Here is a 16,547-nt window from a genome sequence, read left to right on the forward strand (position 1 = left end):
ACCAAGTCTGCTGGCTAGCTTCCTGGTGGCCTCTCATTTCTTCAACCTGCTTCTCTGTGACTCTACACCTGGTTGTGTGGACACAGCAGTGAGAATGACGGTGCACTCAGGAGGAGGGAGGATAGTTAAGGTACAAATCTTAGTTCTGTATCTTAACTTTATTGTACCTCAGTTACTTTATCTGTGAAATGGGATGACAATATTACCACTTCCTGTGTCCTTATGGGACGGTGTGATTGTGGAAGTTAGCCTCACATTCTGGCATGTAGTAAGAGCTCAATAAAGGTTAGCTTTGATAATTTTTAGTTGGAGGAGAGGGACAACCAGATCCTCCTGGAGATCAGGGAGACCTTCCTGGAGGAGGTGACATGGCAGAATGATGAGCAGGAGATAACCAGGGGAAAGGTGGGAGTGTTGCAGGCCAGAGGAAGAGAAGGGACAGAGCAGGTGGGAAAGGAGGAGAGGAAGGCAGGGCTCAGGCCTGAGCTCTGGTTCCTGGGCCCAACCCCTGTCTTCCAGACTCTGTTCTGAGTCCACCTTCCTGTTGGCAGTGACCCTGAGGTGGGTGCCTGAGGACAGAGGGGCTTGCTCTCGCCCCTGCTGCCCACTTCAGGCTCCCAGGCTGTGGGTGCCTTCAGGGTGGGTTGGCTGGGAGAGTGCCCTGTTCAGTGGAAAATGTGGTTGTAGTGGTTCAATACGATGGGCTTGCAGGCTTGGGCCCCAGTACCTGGCATGTGGTAGGTACCTGGTAAATAAATGGTGGTTACCTGACTTATCCAGTACCTGCCACCTCCCCAGGTTCCTCCCAAAAGCAGCCAGACCAGTCTGAAGGGTTCCACTGCACTGACTGGGCCATGCTCTCTGGGGGTCGGGATCCCTGGGTGAGAGGCCCACAGGTGGGTTGCCTTTCTCCCTGGGTCTTAACACCTCTTGCTCCTTGCTGCAGGCAAGGGGTGCTCATCTTTGGTGTGGTCTAACTGTTGAATGAGATGCTATAAATGAAAATGCCTTGCACAATACCTGGTCCCCGTGGTCCCCATATCTTTGCAGGGGGGACAAGAACAGCTGGCTGGCAGGCAGGCAGCATTCTGCAAAAAAACAAAAGGAATGACCCAGCACTTGGTCGCAGGCCCTCGCAGCCTGGGGTTCCCCTTGGTTATTCAGCAAACCCAGGGTTTTCGAAGCCACAGCTTGGACAATGTGGCCTTCAGTCCCCAAACCTGAGAAAAGGGAGAAATCCACAACTTGGCCCTCTCTTTACCCCTTCTCCTGTTGGACTTGGCTTTCATCAGAGTTGGATGGGGGACCCCAGAGGTCCCTGGCAGACAGCCAGGTGCTGGGTCCTAACTGTCCCGGAGTCCCAGCATTAACCTGGTTGGGTAGCATCAGCCCTGTGGGAGGGAGTGGGGGTAGCCTCATGCCTCAGATTAGCTCAATCCAACTAATAACTTGCTGGGTCAGCTCCCAGCCCTGTGACAGCCTGAGGACACAGCCACTACCAGCACATATAATTAGTGCTTCCCCATGTACATCAGACAGTAGGGGCAGAGACCTCTGTCCTGGTCACCGTCACATCCCTAGTACACAGTAGGTGCTCAGTAAATGTTTAGTGACTGAGTGAAGGGAATGCCTGAAACAATGTCCCTCATGGAACTTTCAGTCTGAAGGAGACAGGCATGTAACCCTCAAGGACAAAACTATTGAGTTTGTACATTTTAAATGAGTACAGCAGCTCTGGCCAGATAGCTCGGTGAGAGCATCATCTTAATATGCAGAGTTTCTGGTTTGATCCCCAGTTAAGGCACATTTAGAAATGGATGTTTTCTGTCTGTCTGTCTCCCTTCCTCTCTCTAAAATCAGTAAAATTAAAAAATATATACATGGGTAAATTGGCATGTGAATTATCACTCAATAAAGCTATTTGAAAAAAATACATAAAATTGACTTATTAAAATTTGAACAGAATTTGTAGGTAATGAGGAGATATCACTGTCTTGCAATATTTCTACTATGTAGTCAATACAGAGTAACGCATGAGGAACTAGTGGTCAGGTAGTGAGAGAAGTAAAGGGTTTTGTTCACTAGACCAGCTATTTTCAACCTTGTTTTTTTTTTTCATCTCATGGCACACAGAAACGACTAAAGTTCTGTGGCATACCAAAAAATTTATTTTGCCAATCTGACAAAAAAAAAAGTAGGTTTAATTTTTTCTTTTCTTTTCTTTTTTTATTTTATTTTTTTTACAGAGACAGAGAGAGAGTCAGAGTGAGGGATAGACAGGGACAGACAGACAGGAACGGAGAGATGAGAAGCATCAATCATTAGTTTTTCATTGCACATTGCGACACCTTAGTTGTTCATTGATTGTTTTCTCATATGTGCCTTGACCGTGGGCCTTCAGCGGACCGAGTAACCCCTTTCTTGAGCCAGAGACTTTGGGTCCAAGCTGGTGAATTTTTGCTCAAACCAGATGAGCCCACGCTCAAGCTGGCGACCTTGGGGTCTCGAACCTGGGTCTTCCGCATCCCAGTCTGACGCTCTATCCACTGCGCCACTGCCTGGTCAGGCAAGTAGGTTTAATTTTGATTCATTCAGCTATTTATTGTTGTGTTGGCTGTTGTCATTTTTAAATTTGACAATCTAAGGGAAAAGAGGACAGTATCCCTGCCTAAATAGGTATTTCATAGTTTTTTGGGGGGGTTGTTTTTTTTTTTTTTGGTTTTTGGGTTTTTTTGTTTTGTTTTTTTACAGGGACAGACAGACAGGGACAGACAGACAGGAACAGAGAGATGAGAAGCATCAATCATTAGTTTTTCGTTGTGTATTGCAACACCTTAGATGTTCATTGATTTCTCATTATGTGCCTTGACCAAGCAGCTACAGCAGGCCGAGTGACCCCTTGCTCAAGCCAGCAACCTTGGGTCCAAGCTGGTGAGCTTTGCTCAAACCAGATGAGCCCGCGTTCAAGCTGGCGACCTCGGAGTCTCGAACCTGGGTCCTCCACATCCCAGTCCGATGCTCTATCCACTGCGCCACCGCCTGGTCAGGTGGTATTTCATAGTTTAAAATTTTTGCTGCACACGGGTTTATGATCTCTTTACTAGAGAGTGTACATAAATACACGTGCCTGTTCATTCCACAGAGCATTGTTTGGGCACTTATTCCAAGTTGAAAAGTTCCACAAAGTAGCAACAGTCATGAGTGTATATGTCTATGAAGTAAATATTTTTAAAGACATTGAAAAGAACTAATATAAAAATAAAACCTTAAAAATATTGTACCACTCTGGCTGGATGGCTCAGTTGGTTGTAGCGTCATCCCAAAGCACAGAGGTTGCCAGTTCTATCCCTGGTCAGGGCATATACAGGAACAGGTCAATGTTTCTGTCTCTCCCTCTCTCTAAAACTCTAAAATCAAATAACCTTTTAAGAATATATTTTACCATATTTAACTATTTCAGAAAGTTAGTTTCTTTGAGTTTATATAAATTGTTTATATTCAGTTGCCTTTCTAAAAAGCTAATTGAACAATCCAAGAAATGATACTAATTCTAATGAAGTTTTTTTTTTAATTTTATTTATTTACTTTTGACAGAGACAGAGTCAGAGAGAGGGATTGATAGGGACAGACAGACAGGAACGGAGAGAGATGAGAAGCATCAATCATTAGTTTTTTGTTGTGACACCATAGCTGTTCATTGATTGCTTTCTCATATGTGCCTTGACCATGGGGCTACAGCAGACCGAGTAACCCCTTGTTTGAGCCAGCGACCTTGGGTCCAAGCTGGTGGGCTTTGCTCAAACCAGATGAACCTGCACTCAAGCTGGCGACCTCAGGGTCTCGAACCTGGGTCCTCCGCATCCCAGTCCGACGCTCTATCCACTGCGCCACCGCCTGGTCAGGCTAATGAAGTTTTTTATAAAACAAGAAAAAAATAGCCCTGGCCGGTTGGCTCAGTGGTAGAGTATCGGCCTGGTGTGCAGGAATCCCAGGTTCGATTCCCAGCCAGGGCACACTGGAGAAGCACCCATCTGCTTCTCCACCTCTCCCCCTCTCTGTTTCTCTCTTCCCCTCCCGCAGCCAAGGCTCCATGGGAGCAAAGTTGGCCCAGACACTGAGGATGGTTCTGTGGCCTCTGCCTCAGGCGCTAGAATGGCTCTGGTTGCAACAGAGCGAGGCCCCAGATGGGCGTGCCGGGTGGATCCCAGTCGGGCACATGCGGGAGTCTGACTGCCTCCCCATTTCCAGCTTCAGAAAAATACAAAAAAATACAAAAAAAAAAAAAACCAAGAAAAAAATAGCACCTAGTTATAAAAAAAAAAAATGTGTGTTTAGTAACTCACTTGGTTTCTAAGGGACTGAAAAGGGAATTGCAAAATCAGTAAAAATATTTGTAGGAAGCAGATGTTTTGATTGAAGTAACAATTTGACAAGGTGTGATTAAGTAATCTGGTTTTCCTGCTGAAGCTTTTTACAAATTTTAGTTATACTAAAAAAGAATTATAAGATTTGGCCTGACCAGGCAGTGGCACAGTGGATAGAGCGTCAGACTGGGATGCGGAGGACCCAGGTTTGAGACCCCGAGGTTGCCAGCTTGAGCGCAGGCTCATCTGGTTTGAGCAAAGCTCACCAGCTTGGACCCAAGGTCACTGGCTTGAGCAAGGGGTTACTCGGTCTGCTGAAGGCCCACGGTCAAGGCACATATGAGAAAGCAATCAATGAACAACTAAGGTCTCGCAATGAAAAACTGATGATTGATGCTTCTCATCTCTCTCCGTTCCTGTCTGTCTGTCCCTATCTATCCCTATCTCTGACTCTCTCTCTGTCCCTGGGGGGGGGGGGGGATTTGATTTTATATTTAAATTCTAGAATATATCATAACATTTAGTGTTTGGAATAAGCCATATTTTCTTATTAAATTTTAAAAGATTTTGCTGTAGAAGCTTAAACACAAACCCTTGGCCAAGGAAAAGATTCTCTTGGCCTCCTTCTCACTGTTAAGTCTGCTGCTTTGGCTTGTGGTGAGGGTTCAATGCCAGTGCTGACCCCCAGGTCCAGGAACTGGCCTCAAGAGCTGCTCAACACAGAGTCCCTGTCTCCTCCAGCCCCTTTAACGCCCCCTGGTTACCAGGAGCAGAAGTGCACCCAGTAAGCGACAGGCAGGCTGTGGGCTCACAGAAGGGCAGGAGAAGGTAAACCATCAGCATCTAGGACTGCAACCCAGGCTGCTCAAGGGATCTCAGGAGTGTGGGAATGAAACAGTCTAAAGAATCAGAGATTCTTAAGAGAACAGCTTTCGCTCTGGCCGGTTGGCTCAGCAATAGAGCGTCGGCCTAGCGTGCGGAGGACCCGGGTTCGATTCCCGGCCAGGGCACATAGGAGAAGCGCCCATTTGCTTCTCCACCCCTCTGCCGCGCTTTCCTCTCTGTCTCTCTCTTCCCCTCCCGCAGCCGAGGCTCCATTGGAGCAAAGATGGCCCGGGCGCTGGGGATGGCTCTGTGGCCTCTGCCTCAGGCGCTAGAGTGGCTCTGGTCGCAATATGGCAACGCCCAGGATGGGCAGAGCATCACCCCCTGGTGGGCGTGCCAGGTGGATCCCGGCTGGGCGCATGCGGGAGTCTGTCTGACTGTCTCTCCCTGTTTCCAGCTTCAGAAAAATGAAAAAAAAAAAAAAAAAGAGAACAGCTTTCCCTGGTCATGTAGTTTATAGTTTGGTTGGTTGGAGCTTCATCCTGATGCACAGAGATTGTGGGTTCAATTCCCAGTCAGGGCACATGCAGAAACCGACCAGTGAATGTACACGAGTGGAGTGGTGGATAATGTTTCTTTCCCTTCCTCTTTTTAAGATCAATAAATAAAAATTTTAAAAATATATATTAAAAATAAAACACCTCCCCCGCCCCTACCCCTCTCTGTCTTCTCCGCAGTAGGAGCAGCTCCTGCCACAGCCCCTCGTCCCCTGAAAATGTACACCTGCACCAAGTTTGTCTCCACCCCCTCCTTGGTCAGGAACACCTCTCAGCTGCTGACCCGGTCACTGTCTGCAGTGGTGCTGAACAGACCAGAGACACTGACAGATGAGAGCCTCGGCAGCTGGGCAGCCCCACGTCCCCCGACCTCACTTACTTCTAGCCGCAGCTTCCAGACCAGTGCCCTTTCAAGGGACATTGATACAGCAGCCAGGTTCATCGGGGCTGGGGCTGCCACAGTGGGGGTGGCAGGCTCTGGGGCTGGAATTGGGACTGTGTTTGGGAGCCTCATCATTGGTTATGCCAGGAACCCTTCTCTGAAGCAACAACTCTTCTCCTACGCCATTCTGGGGTTTGCCCTCTCAGAGGCCATGGGGCTCTTTTGCCTGATGGTGGCCTTTCTCATCCTCTTCCGCCATGTGAAGGAGCTGTCTCCACCTCCCATAGTTCTTTCTCCCATGACTTGCCTGCCCTGTGTGTTCCTTTTCCTATACTTCCCCAGGAAGCCTGGGGAAAATGGTTGGCTCAGGGTTTGACAGAGGGAAGACAAATAAATACTGTATTAATAAGAAAAAAATAAAAAATATAAAAAAAATAAAACTGAATTGGCTTCTTAATTGGCTTAGTGTGTGGGTCATGCAAGGGGGAAGAGGAAAGGCCGTTACTGCAGGACACCCAGGTGCATGGTGGGGAGGGGGGCACAGCGAGAATGAAGGCCCGTGAGGCCGAGTCCACAACGCCTGCACACTCACCAGCGGCAAGGGTCCCACAGGCCTGCCACACAGCTACTGGTCAACTGTCAATGAATGAGGCAGTTTGGAGACAGGAAGTCTCAGAACCAGGGGCCCCAGGGCCTCGGGGAAGCGCTCCACAGGCTGACTTCAAGACCACAGCAAAGGGGCAGTGGGAGAGCCTTAGGGAGACGGAATTCCGGGCTCACCCCCCTGAGCCCTCACACTGGGTGGTGAAGGCCATCACCTGTCCCAGGGTGGCGGCTGAGTTCATGGCAGGCCCAGACCAGAAGGCAGAGATTCCTGACCTCCAGACCAGGGCTCCTGCCACCCCGCTCACCAAGGCTGCCTCCTGTTAACGGGCATGGAAGGGCACCTGCAGGAGGCATCTAGGGAGCCTGTGGGGGTTGAAGGGATGCCCCCGTGCTGCCAAGCCCCAAGTCTGCCACCTGCAGCCTGTGCCCCTGGGGGGCTAGTCAACCACCCAGGGCTCCTTTGTGCTGTTTGCTGTCTACAGTCCTGTTCGGGCACGCTCGAGGGGCCCTGCGGCCACGCAGCCCACACGGAAGGAAGGAGTGGTTATGAGACGGCCCTGAGCCAAGCTACAAAGTCCTTTTGCCACTTGCCTCCAGCTGCCCCTTGCCTAAGAATACTGTTGTCAGAGCCCACTGTTCCCAATCTTACCAGCAGTGATGGCTCCCACGAAAGATTCTAGAAGGCCTGCCACGCACCAGTCACAATTCTGGTCACATGATTGAACAACTAATCACAACAGAAGTCATTTCTTCAGCACCTTTTGTGTGCCAGGCACTCTAACATAATTGCACTTGTCACCCTGTCCCCATAAGGAAATGCCTCGGGTCCGCCTGGCCCAGGGTCCCACGGCTGTGGCGTGCAGCACAAGGCAGAGCCTGCATCTCTCCAGCCGCCACCTTCTCCACCAGGCGCCTGGAAGGGACTGAGAACAGGGCCCTCTGTTACCTATCTCTACCTCAATCAAAACGTGCCCCATCTCGGACTTTTTCGTCAGACCAAGAAGAGAAGCCAGGACCAAGGAGTCCGTGTCAGGAGTGCCAACAATCCAAGCACCTCAAACCAGAGTGACTACCGACGGGCCACATGGCTGCCCTGCTGTCCCCTAGAAGAGCGTGCCTCTGCCATATTGCCTCAGTTTCCCCACATCACCTAGGGGTGTGGTGAGTGAAGATGGCGCTGGCTGTGTGTGGACCCTCACAAAGTAGGTGTTGGTTAAAGATGAAAGGGAAGTGGCAGGCAGAGCTGGAGGAGCAGATGAAAGTCCCGGGGACTTCCCCCTTTATCACTGGTGTCAGTGACATCAAGTGGCCACAGTGCTTCAGGGTGGGTGGGGCTGGGCTCTGTGTGGAGTGAGGGGAGAGAGAAACAGCTCTGGGCTTTGAAAAGGACCCTTTTCTTCTCACCCCAGGAGAAACCCCACACTTCTCTGCCCCCTACCCTCCTGGGCGCCACGTGGCCCACTTGGGGTGGGCCCCCACGGCCAAAGCCTCCCCCCCCCCCCGCCCTGCTGGGGCACCACGTGACCCACCTGGGGTCGGCCCCCACGGCCAAGGCCTCGGCCTCCCCCCCCCCCCCGCCCTGCTGGGGCACCACGTGACCCACCTGGGGTCGGCCCCACGGCCAAGGCCCCCCCCTTTGCCGGGGCACCACGTGACCCACCTGGGGCCGGCCCCCACGGCCAAGGCCACAGGCACTGGCAAAGTGAGGCAGGCGAGAAAGAACACGAGGCCAGTGCTAACTGCGTCCCAGTTTCTTTTTATTGATTTTTTTTGGGTTTTTTTCTTTTTTTTAAGTATGGAAGCTCAAGTATAAGATGTAGATTTTTTTTTAAGCTTTACAAAAAAACAAAATAAAACGAAAAACTCCTTTTGCATTCCATAAAAATTGACAGAAAAGCACCTGGCCAGAGAGCAGAACGGTCAGCAGGTCCCACCCCCGCACCCCCACAATGTGGTCTCCGAGGGACAGGGGCCAGTCTGTGCAGGACAGTGCTGAGGGCCACCTCTCCTTTCTCCCAGAGCTGTCCCCTGCCCCCCCACCCCAACCCCAAGCAACTCCCAAACACACGTGGAATCAGATTTCCAGTTTTTCTTCTATCTTTCACACACCACAGTTATTTCATAAAATTTTTTTGTTTTACATTTTTTACACCAATGTAACAAAAAGGTGGAAGGAAGGGGAGGCAGACAGACAGTGTATTTTATGCCTATAAACGGGTGAGGGGGGGACTGGGGCAGGGCAAACAAAACACACACGGTCTCTATGGAAACATCGAGTTCTGATAGCAAAACGTGGTGGGAAGCAGGCCTCAGAAAGACGGAGAAGGGTGTTCAGCGGCTTTATTCTCAGGGTATGATGGCGCTGTGCAGGTCGGTGACGCGAGTTGTTGTGTGACCTGTCGGGGAGGGCAGGGACAAGGAAAGGGAGCAGAAAACAAGTTTTCTAAGAAAGGAATCTAACGAGTGCATGGCATGTCCGGTTAGCGTGAAGCAGAGGTTTAACATTGCTGCTTTCTCTTCAAAGCCTCCACCAGGTCGTTCTTAAGAGCTTCTTGTTTTGATTTGTCTGCAAAAGTCTGCACAGACCTGCCAGGGAGGAAGAGAACTGTCATTAGTAGGTTTCACAGGAAGAGGTAGCAGGGCGGGGAGGGGCCACTGTGCTGGTCCCTGCGTCCCATGCACTGCCTGCGAGAGCGACCTGCTGGAGTGAGGGGCTGGCCGCCAGGCTGGGCGGCACGGGGCCCAGTGACAGCAGTGCTGGCGAGGTGCGGAGGGAGCGTACAGCCCAGACCCTCACCCTCAGCACCTTGTCGGGTGCCACAGGGAGGCACACAGCCCACCGGACAAATGCTCAGAGCCACCAGACCCGAGTCCACTCCTGTGGGCACAGGCCCCGGCACAGCAAAGACCCGCTGTGCTTAGACCAGCTGCTGACTCTGGCCGTGAGGAACCTGCCATGTGCTGGCTCCCAGTGCGGGGTGCACAGTACTCCGCTCAGCAAGGGTTTCAGAACCAGCACGCTGGGCTGGGACACCTGAGCACACCGGGCTCACAGCCAGGGCAGAACACGGAGGACGGGGCTTTCAGGCATCTGCTCTGAGGCTCCACCAGCTGTTAACTTGGCCAAGAAAACCCCGCAGCCTGGATGTCGAGAGGCAGCATGGGGCTGAGGGTAAGTGGCCTTGGGTTCCTACGGTCAAGTCCCGGGTTTGTGAGGAAGTGTTACTGTGAGGACACTCACACAGGCCGTTGGCACTACCTGACAGAGCTCCCGGGTAAGCTTGCTGAGGCTCCAGAGCGCTTGTCACACACATTTCCCACTTACCACTCACAAGCGTCCCGGAGGAGTCTTACTACTATTCCCAATTCACGGATAAGAAAAATTGAGGCTCAGAGAAAAGCCCCTGGCAATAACCTGAATGATCACTTTGTCAAATTTATCCAACATGTTGGTTAACCAAGAACTTATTAATAGAGTGGGTGAGTGAGATGAAGCAGGACTCAGGAGAAACAATGGCACCCAAGGTGAATGCTGGCTACCGAGCCCTGGAAAAATCAATCATGGGCAAGAGCCTCAAAACGGCGAGAGGGGCACGGAATGGGCAAGGTTTTGGAAGAATCTATAAACAACTGAAAGGATGCCCGTGAGAAATGCCGACATTTGGGGTTGATGCTGCAGAAATACATATTTCTGGTTATCTGCCCTAGTCTGCGCCGGCTGTGCTGACAAAGGAACGGTCCGACACCAGCCATGGTGGCCCTTGGGTTCCAGTCTCAGCCAGTCCACCATGGGCTTCTCTCACGGGAGGGTACCGCAAACCACTGGAAGGATGCAGTGGGTAGGGCAGCAACTCACATGCTCCCCAGCTCTCCCAGGGAGGAGCCGAGCACGCCAGGCCCTCGGCCCCACAAAGGAGAAAGCTCCCGAGTTAGAATCAGGTTAAGAGACAGGTTAGGCTTAGCACAGCTAGAGGTATAAGGAGCCAGGTCATTTATCCAGGGGCTGGAGCTTGGGAAGGTCATGGCCAAGTGACCTCGAACCAACGCCTGGAGAGAACACTAACTCAGAGAGGGGGAGGAGGGCCGGTCCTGGGCAGACGGGGTGGTGCCAGGCTGCCCACCGGACGCCAAGGCCAGGAACCCAGACAACTCTAGACCCACCCTAAAAGCCTAGAAGTGAGGGAGAAAAACTGCACTATCATGGAAGACATTAAAGAGGGGTCTTCTCAGTGCTGGGACGGGGGGCACTGGAGGCTGGAAGGTGCCACGGGCTTGGAGCTGGTGCACACACAGCCCAGACCAGTGTGCCCAAGTCCCATGGACACAGAAGAGCAGCTCCACCTGGTTACGTAAGTGCCCCCACTACGCCCCATGCCAGAAATCCCACCGAGCCTCTTCTGGGTTGGGACCTTTGGGTCCATTCCAGTCCCTGGCCCTGGGGCTGAGCTCAAAGCCTCAGCTCTCCAGCCCTGCCTGGCTGGGTCCCTCCTCCTCTCCAGGGAGGCTGACTGCTTTCATATTTGTCACAAGCTCAAGTCATGGTTCTCGGCCATTATCAACAAGCAAGCTATTTTCCTTCCGTCAGTGTTCGGCATCTAAGAGGACAGCTGCAGCTCATTAGGGGTGGAAGGAAGGCCCTGCTGGTCCAGGCAGCTCCAGCAGCAACCAGTCTGGGGTGCACGGGCGCGGTCAGAGGGACCACAGCCCCCACTCTGTGCTTCGTCCTCAGGCTGAGTAATATGCCCTTTAAAGTCAGCTAGCCCCAAACAGTGAGTTTCCCACTAGAAAGGGGCTTATCTGGCTTCTAGGGCCCTTGGTGAAAAGTGGGAAAGGACCCGGCCACACACAGCAGGTTCTGGGAGGCTGTCCGGAAGCACATGGGTGAGCAGAAGGCAGAACACGGACCCTGGCTCCGTGGCCATCAAAGCAGTGCCAACCCAAGGCTTCCACTGGAGGTAAAAGCCGGTCCCCTGGACTGGACTTCCACAGGAGCCAGAGCCAAAGCCACCCGTCTGCCCCACACCCAACCCTCACCCAAAGTGCAACACACACATCACACAGGCGATGCAGGTCCATGTTACGTGGGGCTGAGTCTACGTGTTAATGTGCCAGCCCACAGCCGTGAGCGGACACACGGGTTAGTGGTGACTCAAGCGGCTGCGTGGCACAGCCGCACCGGCAGGGTCTCGGTGGGTTGGTGAGTCCTGTTTAGTGGGGAGGGAGCTCGCCCTCTCAGGCGGGGTACCTGGATCGGCCTAATTATCAGGCTGGATGTGGATCTGCCGCTGGGTCAGCACCTGGGAAAGCTCCCTCTGCAACTGCTGAAACTTGGGGTTGTCAGGGATAACGTCAACAGATCTACAGAGAGTATTCAGAGGTGAATGCAGCAGGAGGGGGAGGACACCACAGACAAGGAGCATACAGGTGGGGGACAGCTGAGAGGAGACACAGGGACACACAGGGCAGAAGGCAGGGGGGACCCTCATCAAGGCCCCGCCGCTCTGGGCTGCATGTGGAGGTGGCTGTGCAGAGCTCTGCGCTGGCAGCGGTGGTGGCGTGGTGCCCGGGGCTCACCGCCAGGGCTGGGTGAACGAGCCTGGTGTGGGTGGGACAGAGGCCCTGGGCTCAGCAGCCAGAGGGAAAGCACTGCTGCCCAAGATGGGAGGGGGTGAAACCCACCAGGGGCCAGACCGAATCTCACGTAGGCAGGGAGGAAATGGGGGGAGGTGGGGGGTAAAGGGGAGTCCTTGCCATTTCCAAACTGTATGCATAGTAGACAAAACCTGTCTGCTGGACAAATTAACAAGCCAGGGCAGCCCCCAGAGCTGCTTTCCACCTCTCCTTCTGTCCCAAAAGGAGAGGTCTGTACCCGGATTAGAGGGCTGGAGGCTGAGGGGAACTGTGAGCCCTTGGACTCACATGGTGTGTTGGGCTGCGGAACACAGACTCCACCTTGTCCAATCCCTTCAGCAGCCCTGCCCCCCGACCTGACAGAACCCCGAGGAGCGGCCCGTCCAAGGTCGCACAGCTCAGGATGACAGAGCATGCACGGGATTCCGGCTTCCTGACTCCATGGCCTCCACTGCCCCCAACAGGGCTCTGGCCTCCCGCTCTGCCACCATGGACCTTGGGGACCCAGAAAGCCTCTGTCAGCCCTCACGTGGCCGCCACTGGACACTGCCCAAGATGGGTGGGAGGGGAGCTCAGGACCTGGGCAGGAGCCACCAGAGGACATCAGTGTGGCTGAGAACCTGCTACAGAAAGCAACAGGGTGGGGGCTCTTTCTGTGGGACACACTGCTGCCCAGAAAGCCAGCCAGCCAGAAGAGGCCAGGCTGCCTGGTGGTCTGCACTCTCATGTGCTATAGGATCTGGTCTGGAGGTCCCATCAGATCCCAGAGCCAAAGGGACTGGGCAGGTTATTTAGATGAGACTGATACCTGGGGCCAAGAGGAAGCCAATTCCAGGGATGAGGGCACCGATGGCTGTTAGGGGATGAGGGCATGTGGCAAAAGTGGAGGCAGGAACCAACATCCACCAAGAGAACAAACTACGTAAAAGGCGCTTTACCTTCCAAAACCTGCCTAACAACCCTACAAGGTGGGCACTTCAGCTCATTTACAAAAGAAGAAATCAAGGCACAAGGCCACATAGCTATTAAGCAGTAAATCTGGGATTCAATGCTGTATCTTTTTGGTTTCCAAAGTTTGTGCTTTTAGGTACATTACCTCAGCCCGTTGACAATGTCCTTCGTTTTTCCAAAGTATATCTCATTCAGCGTACTTCTGATTTTGTTTTCCATGTCCTGAGGAGGGAGGGAGGGAGGAAGGGAGGTCAGACAGGGCAGCAAACAGGAGTCCTGAGGTCCACACCCCTGCAGTCCCGGCTGTGACCACAGGGGGGAGGCACAGGACTGCGCCAAAGATGGATGAGCGAACCCCTGGGCCAAGACCCCACCTAGTTGGGCTCTGTACACTTTCCCCTCCTTGTCCACAGGCAAGCAGGAGGCCAGGAGCAAGGCTGACCGTCCAGGGAGATGGTCTAACCCACATCACCACCCCTTGGCCTTCCACCTGCTTTGTGAACAATTCTATAAACCAGAGAGCAGGCCCCCTTCTTCCAAACAGTGTGGTCAAGGGCAGACAGCAGAACTGAAGATCTTCCCCAGCTCACTGGGGGGGACAGCATAGGACTTCCCAAGCACAGCCCTCTGGGACCGTGTGTTTGGGGGATGGTGGAGGGGCTGGCCTAGGAGCTGTGCTCTGCTTGCACCCAGGTCAGAAGGCTCAGAAAACACAAGGCCAGGGCAAAACACGGGAAGTGTGCCACTGGTTGCTATGGGATGGAAGGAAGGAAGCCAGCAAGCCACAAACAGGCTTCGGGGTAGTGTCGCTGCTGTGGAAGCGAATCACAGCCGCAGAAGCCCGAGCTGGAGGCCACTCACCTCTACCAGGCGCCCGATGTTGGCTATGTGTGGTGAGCAGTCGCTCACAGTTTCATCTTTCTCCATCTGCAAAAGAGAAACAGTCTTCCACGTCAGAGCGAGCTAGGTGCTCCCCGAGAACAGCCCTCGGCTGACAGCAGGTGCCCCACGGTCTGCAGCCCAGAGCCAGCTGCAGGTGGTGCAAGGTCACTCCCCCAGAGCGGGCACCCAAGCACCAAATGACCTAAGTTTCAGGTCATAATGGGACACCACAGAGCGGGATTTTGAGGAGCCAGGACCCAGCAATATGAGTCTCAGGCAGCCAGTTCTGGCCCAATAATCAGAACTGTGAGTATTAAAAGGGAAATGGATTAAAATAAAAATACAGTAAAATAAAAATAAAAGGAAAGGAGGCAGGGAGAGAAGCAGGAATTGAGGACTACTTGTAGACGTCTTCCCACTTCCTTCCTATGTTTAAGGCTTATTTCCCTCACAAGATTATAATTTGTTAAGGAGAGAATGACTGGCTCTATACCTCACAGGGGGCCTAGAAGACCGGCAAGCACATAAGTGCTCACTGTTACTAAACTGAAAACAAAAACATGTAGCTACCACTACCACTGAAATAAAACATGGAAGCTGAACTAGGTAATCAAGGAACAGGATGAAAATCTAAGAACAGTATCAGGAAGGCTAGAGCTCAAAATGAACTCAGACCAGTAAAAGCAGCAAAGGAAAAGGCAGGGAGGCAAGTGGTGCTCAGAACCAGAGGCCAAGGCAGGTGCTCAGCGGGTGGTGGCGCGCACGCGCAGAGGTCTGAGACCCCTGATCCTGATACAGCGGCCGCTGACACCCAACAGTGCACTCTAGAGGTGCCAGAACACAAGCGGGGGCAGAGGCTGACCCCACTTCCATAAAAGAAGGAAGGTTAGAGTTGCGAATAAAACTACTAATTTGACACTGATGCAGACAGCTTTTGATGGGACTGTTAGAAATCACCCATCGGCACATTTTAAAGTCAGTTATCTCCAGGAGCCAGCGCGGGCTTGCTACGAACAAGCTCCACCCTGGGAATCTCTAATTTCCTCTTGATGGGGATGCTGGCCTGAGGAACAGAGAACTCCTCTGACAAGATCGCAGCTCTCTGGCAGGTTCCCAGTGAATACCCTGAGGCCGAGGCTGAGGTGTGGGGCTAGACCATGGCCGCTCAGACGGAGCCTCTGCCAATGGGTCGAACACTGTGTTCCCAGGGTGGCCTCTGCGGCATCCTGCAGGATTTACTACTTGGCCCCGGGCCAACCTGTTTGTCCAGGATTTAAGAGAAGGCATAGCTGAGAGGGTCCATCAACGTCCTACCAATGGCATCAGGGGTCCAGAAGATCCGAAGGGTCACTGCAGAACCCAGAAACATGGGTCAGCTACTGAACTCAGCAGTGATTAAGCCCAGAGCGTTTCCCAGGTGGAGTGACTTTATTCCATTTAGTCTTCACAAAAACCTACTTTAGCCTGACCAGGCGGTGGCGCAATGGATAGAGCGTTGGACTGGGATGCAGAGGACCCAGGTTCGAGACCCCAAGGTCACCAGCTTGAGCGCAGGTTCATCTGGTTTGAGCAAAGCCCACCAGCTTGACCCAAGGTCGCTGGCTCAAACAAGGGGTTACTCAGTCTGCTGTAGCCCCATGGTCAAGGCACATATGAGAAAGCAATCAATGAACAGCTATAGTGTTGCAACAAAAAACTAATGATTGATGCTTCTCATCTCTCTCCATTCCTGTCTGTCTGTCCCTATCTATCCCTCTCTCTCTGTCTCTGTCAAAAAAACCCAAAAACCCTACTTTAAACCCAAGAATACTGAGGCTTAAAAATGTCAAGATCGCCTGACCAAGCAGTGGCGCAGTGGATAGAACATTGGACTGGGATGTGGAAGACCCAGGTTCGAGACCCTGAGGTCACCAGCTTGAACGCAGGCTCATCTGGTTTGAGCAAAAGCTTACCAGCTTGAGCCCAAGGTCACTGGCTCAAGCAAGGGGTTACTCGGTCTGCTGAAGGCCCGCGGTCAACACACATATGAGACAGCAATCAATGAACAACTAAGGTGTTGCAGCGCGCAATGAAAAACTAATGATTGATGCTTCTCATCTCTCCATTCCTGTCTGTCTGTCCCTGTCTATCCCCCTCTCTCTCTCTGTCTCAAAAAAAAAAAAAAAAGTCAAGAGCTGCCCAAATTACAGCACCATTTGACTCCAAGGACTTGGATCTTCTTGCCTCAGTATGCCAACCACATGTACCTGGGCAAATGCACACTAGATGCTTCGGCTTGAACATTAATCTCACTCACTGCAAAATGGGGGATACGTTCTCTCACAAGACTGGTGGCTTTTAGATGATCTC

The 16,547-nt window shown here is 52.5% G+C and overlaps 1 protein-coding gene and 1 pseudogene across 2 annotated transcripts in view; one reads left to right on the forward strand and one right to left on the reverse strand.

Moving 5' to 3' along the window:
• The first annotated feature begins 5,905 nt into the window (after window positions 1–5,905).
• On the forward strand, window positions 5,906–6,552 carry LOC136397535 (ATP synthase F(0) complex subunit C2, mitochondrial pseudogene; annotated as a pseudogene).
• A 1,918-nt stretch (window positions 6,553–8,470) lies between these two features.
• The window catches only part of CAPZB (capping actin protein of muscle Z-line subunit beta), a 135,234-nt gene continuing 127,157 nt past the window's right edge, over window positions 8,471–16,547 (reverse strand). Inside the window, exons 7-10 of one of the 2 annotated variants that reach the window (XM_066375256.1) lie at window positions 14,178–14,243; window positions 13,462–13,538; window positions 11,980–12,092; window positions 8,471–9,320 (exon numbers count right to left, since the gene is read on the reverse strand). In XM_066375256.1, the coding sequence (XP_066231353.1) occupies window positions 11,990–12,092; window positions 13,462–13,538; window positions 14,178–14,243 (246 nt within the window). In that variant the 3' untranslated portion in view covers window positions 8,471–9,320; window positions 11,980–11,989. The remainder of the gene's footprint in view (window positions 9,321–11,979; window positions 12,093–13,461; window positions 13,539–14,177; window positions 14,244–16,547) is intronic. The other variant, XM_066375255.1, reaches the window with a different exon arrangement.

This window comes from Saccopteryx leptura, chromosome 3 (genome assembly GCF_036850995.1).
Source record: "Saccopteryx leptura isolate mSacLep1 chromosome 3, mSacLep1_pri_phased_curated, whole genome shotgun sequence".
NCBI lineage: Eukaryota > Metazoa > Chordata > Mammalia > Chiroptera > Emballonuridae > Saccopteryx > Saccopteryx leptura.